This window comes from Saccopteryx leptura, chromosome 2, assembly GCF_036850995.1.
Source record: "Saccopteryx leptura isolate mSacLep1 chromosome 2, mSacLep1_pri_phased_curated, whole genome shotgun sequence".
Classification (NCBI taxonomy): Eukaryota; Metazoa; Chordata; class Mammalia; order Chiroptera; family Emballonuridae; genus Saccopteryx; species Saccopteryx leptura.
The window spans coordinates 101,147,880-101,151,511 of NC_089504.1; the positions used below are offsets into that span (position 1 = coordinate 101,147,880).

The window sequence follows — 3,632 nt, forward strand, 5'->3', positions numbered from 1 at the left end:
GCTATCAGGTTAAATCGGCAGCCTTTAGCCGCTGTTACTGATGTCTTATCTCAAGTATGCTCCTGTCTTGGCAAATTTTAAAAATCTTCCTAAAAGGAGAAAAACAGGAGCAGGGGTCAAGTCCTGCCTGGACTCCCAGGCACCACCCCCTCCCCCACTTGCAGCTCCCGGGGACAGGAGGAGGGAACAGGTGATAATCCAGCTCCGTGAGTTCCAGCAATCATCTGCAAGCCTGTTAACCATCTCCCCCATAGAAAAGACCCCCTACCCTCAATAAAGAGAAAAAGTCTGTTTCAGTAAATTTATTGTAAAACTCAAAGCTGCAGCAGCATAATCCTTGAGAAATTGAAGCGTTGCCCGGATCCGTTTTGAAACAGTAGTACCGACTGCCAGGTCCATCAGAGCTCCAGTAACTGTGCGAGTCCAGGCCGCCTGGCCTGGCCTTTCCCCTGCTTCCTGCCCATAGCGCAGGCTGCTGAGTCACGCCTGCGGCCAGTCCGTCCTTCCCAGCTTCCCAGCACCGCGGCCAACGTCCCGCCTCTGGCCTTCCTGGGCTAGCAGCCGGCTCCCCACACTTGTAGAGTCCTCAGCTCAGGGCCAGCCTGCTCTTGCCGCTGCCAGGCCCCGTCCTGGAAAGGAGTCATGCCTCCTCTCAGCTCTCCATACGCCCCCCGTCTGCCAGTCTCCACGCCGAACTCCGGCGCCCTCCGAGGGCGCGTCCATAGAGCCAGCCCCGCGCTAGGCGCCCCGGGGCGTCTCCACTTCGATCACACCAAGAACCCCAACCGGGATGTCACTCGGGGAGGGTGATACTGGGAACCCAGTCATTGACACTGCGGCTCTCTTCGCAGAACAAGCTGAGCTTTTCCAAGGCGGGGTCCTTCCATGCGTCCTCATTAGGGTTCTAGGGGGAGAGCGCAGAGATCAGCGGGGCTGGCCACTGGGCACAGGCCCGGGCGGGGGCGGAGAGCACCAGAGGAGTACACTCACCGAAATGAGGATGCAGTGCAAGTCCCCCGGCGCGCCCGTCTCGTCGCCGGCGCCCACGATGGCTGCTAGCCGCTGCACATCGCCTACACGCACGATGTCGATGTCGTTCTCGCAGCAGAACGCCTGGATCAGCGTGAAGTGTATCTGCAGCGCGATGTCACCTTCATCCTCCTCGTCCGCCGCCAACACGCAGAAAGTTACGTTGTCAGGATCCCTGTGCGGGCAAGTAGGGAATAGTGAGGCTGGGGCAGCGCGCCTGGGTACCGCCTGCGCCCCACGCGTCTCCCGGCCACGGTTCACGCCCCCCAGTCACCCCGCGCGGGCCGCGCTGATACTCACACGTTCAGGACTTTGGCGGACTCGTAAACCCCGGCGGTGAGGCAGCCCTGGCGCTGGGCCGACAGCAGCAGCTCGTGCAGCGCTTTCCCGGCGCCTTGCATCCTGCGAACGAGCCAGCGACGTGAGCGGGGACTGGCCGAACCGCGGCGGGGTTCCCCAACCGCGGGGTGCGCCCTAGCTCAGGGACGCACCTGAGAGTACCCCGCCCGGCTCCCCAACCACCCAACGGGCTCCCGCACGACCACAACAGCGAGAGCAGGTCTAGATTCCCCGCGCTCCAGAACGTTCGACCAACCTGGCCGTGCTTTCAGGAACGGTGTCCTGGCCGCGGACTTCTTCCAGAGTCATGGTGCAGTCGGCGAGCGGCTAGATATCCACAAGACGAGCTGGCGGAGCGGGGATGAGAAGACAGGTAAACCCAGAACAGTTCTTGGAGCGCCCTTCACTAGCGAATGCGCCGCGGTGCCGCCGCGCGCACTTATATAGGCCGGGTCCCAGGCGCCGCCAGCTGGCGCAAAGCTGCAAGCCCATTGGCCGGCTCCCGCTTTCTGATGCAAATGAGGCGGCGGCCGGTGGCTCGTGCCAGAAGGCCACGTGGGGAGGGCTGCGGGGGATGACAATGCCTCAAATCTGCCTCTTTTGTTGGGGTGTTACTAGGCAGACTGGAGCCTGCAAATTTCATCTCGCTTTTTTTTTAAGTCCTTAAAAGGAAAAGTTATATTTGAAAACCCTATTGTGTGTATGTGTGTGTGTGAATAGGACTGCAATTTTGTGAAATGCACCTTTGGAGAATCTAAAGGACTTATCTTGCATTAATCATGTTGCTACTTTCTATTGTCTTTACTTTTAATTTGGAGTTTATGAGACTGTTGCTTTGAAACAGAAACTTAGTAAAATCACGCGGCGCTGGTTTTTAATTTGCAAAGGTCTGGACGCAACCCCCTCCAGCTGACACTTAAGCCCCAGAGCGCCTGGGCAAAATCTCGGTGCATGCTCAAAGTCCCGACCCGAGAGCGCAGTAAGGTCCCATCCAAGCTCCCCGCGCCCCGGTGGAGTGCTGCGGGGCGCCTGGCGCTTGAGCAGATTGTGGCCGGCGCACGCGGCTCGTTTGCATTTCTATGGAGAGTGCACAATAGCGGAGGTCTGGCGTGTGTCGGTTTGCGGGAGGGACAATCGAGGCTTTCTCTTCATAGCGACACTGTCCACCTGCCGCCTAGTGGGGTGGGCAGGGCAGCGCCGCCCGTGGGAGTCGCTGAGCTGCCCAGAGCGTGGGGGTCTGGGCCTCGTGTAGCTCCCGAGCCCTTGGATGCGCGCCCACTGCACGCGTCACTCGGCACCCGCGGCTAGTTTGCTTGTAATTCCGCCCCACCGGGTCCTCGCAGGCTGGCGGAACACCAGGTGCGCTCTGCCAGGACCCAGAGGTTCCAGTCTCCAAGAGCTTGGAAAACGAGGCTTGGAATCCCTTTCCCGGGGCGCCATCTACAGGCGGCGCAAAGATCTCACCATCCCCTCCTGACTCCTCATTTACATTGGCCTCTGGGGGCTTGGCCTGGAGCCCTAAGGTCGCAGGGTGGCCTTGACAGGGTCCGCTGAGCCCCGTGCAAGCTACCCATTGATGGAAATCAGAGTAAGGACTGCAGAACCCACTTGGGTAGGAGGTGGACACGAAACCTGGAGGAAGAGCTATATTTCTCGTGCTATTTTGAAATGTTTTAATTATTTAAATATGCATCTTTATAAAAAGCTTGTTGAAAGAGTTTGAAGCGTTGCTGGGATGTAACGACTTTGGACCCACAGCATTTCAGGATGTCCACTCACTTATTGGGATCTGCAGCTCTTCACGCTACGTTGAAACGCGCGCTGAGGGTTGCACTTCACTGACCCCTCCTTTTCTAGCCAGCCAAGGCCTTGGAGACTGGGCTAGACACTGGGCGGATGGGGGCATTCCTGGAAGCCCAGGCAGGCTCTGTTGAAAGACAGAGATAATGGCAAAGAAAAGTAACCGAGTGAGCTGGCGGCGGGCGCCCCCCGGTGGCTTACCGGTAGAGTATAACTGAAAAATCAGGCCACCTCCTTGATTCCAAGAAGCGGGTGTTTGCTGACCTAACTAACGTTCCCGAAACTTGATGTGTCTTACCGTCGTGGAAGCCAGGCGGCACCGTGCTGCGTCTGTCTGCTCTTATTTCCTTTCTTTCTCAGTGGTGTAGGAAATGGTGGTATGCCTAGATTGGATAGAATAAGTTTACTTTTAAGTGATTGAGACTTAAGTATTGTTCTTTCTAAACATATTCGTTCCAGGTTTC

General features: G+C 57.7%; 1 protein-coding gene across 1 annotated transcript; it reads right to left on the reverse strand.

The window, feature by feature from the left end:
* Positions 1–287: 287 nt before the first annotated feature.
* On the reverse strand, positions 288–1,785 carry GADD45G (growth arrest and DNA damage inducible gamma). Its single transcript, XM_066365729.1, has 4 exons — positions 1,625–1,785; positions 1,330–1,431; positions 991–1,204; positions 288–904 (listed from the first exon to the last, which is right to left on the reverse strand). The coding sequence occupies exons 1-4, from the start codon at positions 1,675–1,677 to the stop codon at positions 794–796; spliced, it is 480 nt and encodes a 159-aa protein (XP_066221826.1). The 5' UTR covers positions 1,678–1,785; the 3' UTR covers positions 288–793.
* Positions 1,786–3,632: the final 1,847 nt, after the last annotated feature.

Coding starts and splice junctions, on each gene's coding strand:
- GADD45G (XM_066365729.1), bottom strand. CDS start 1,677: ATGACTCTGGAAGAAGTCCGCGGCCAGGACACCGTTCCTGAAAGCACG. Junction 1,205..1,329: donor TCCGCCAAAGTCCTGAACGT/GTGAGTATCAGC, acceptor TTGCCCGCACAG/GGATCCTGACAACGTAACTT. Junction 905..990: donor TGCACTGCATCCTCATTTCG/GTGAGTGTACTC, acceptor CTCTCCCCCTAG/AACCCTAATGAGGACGCATG.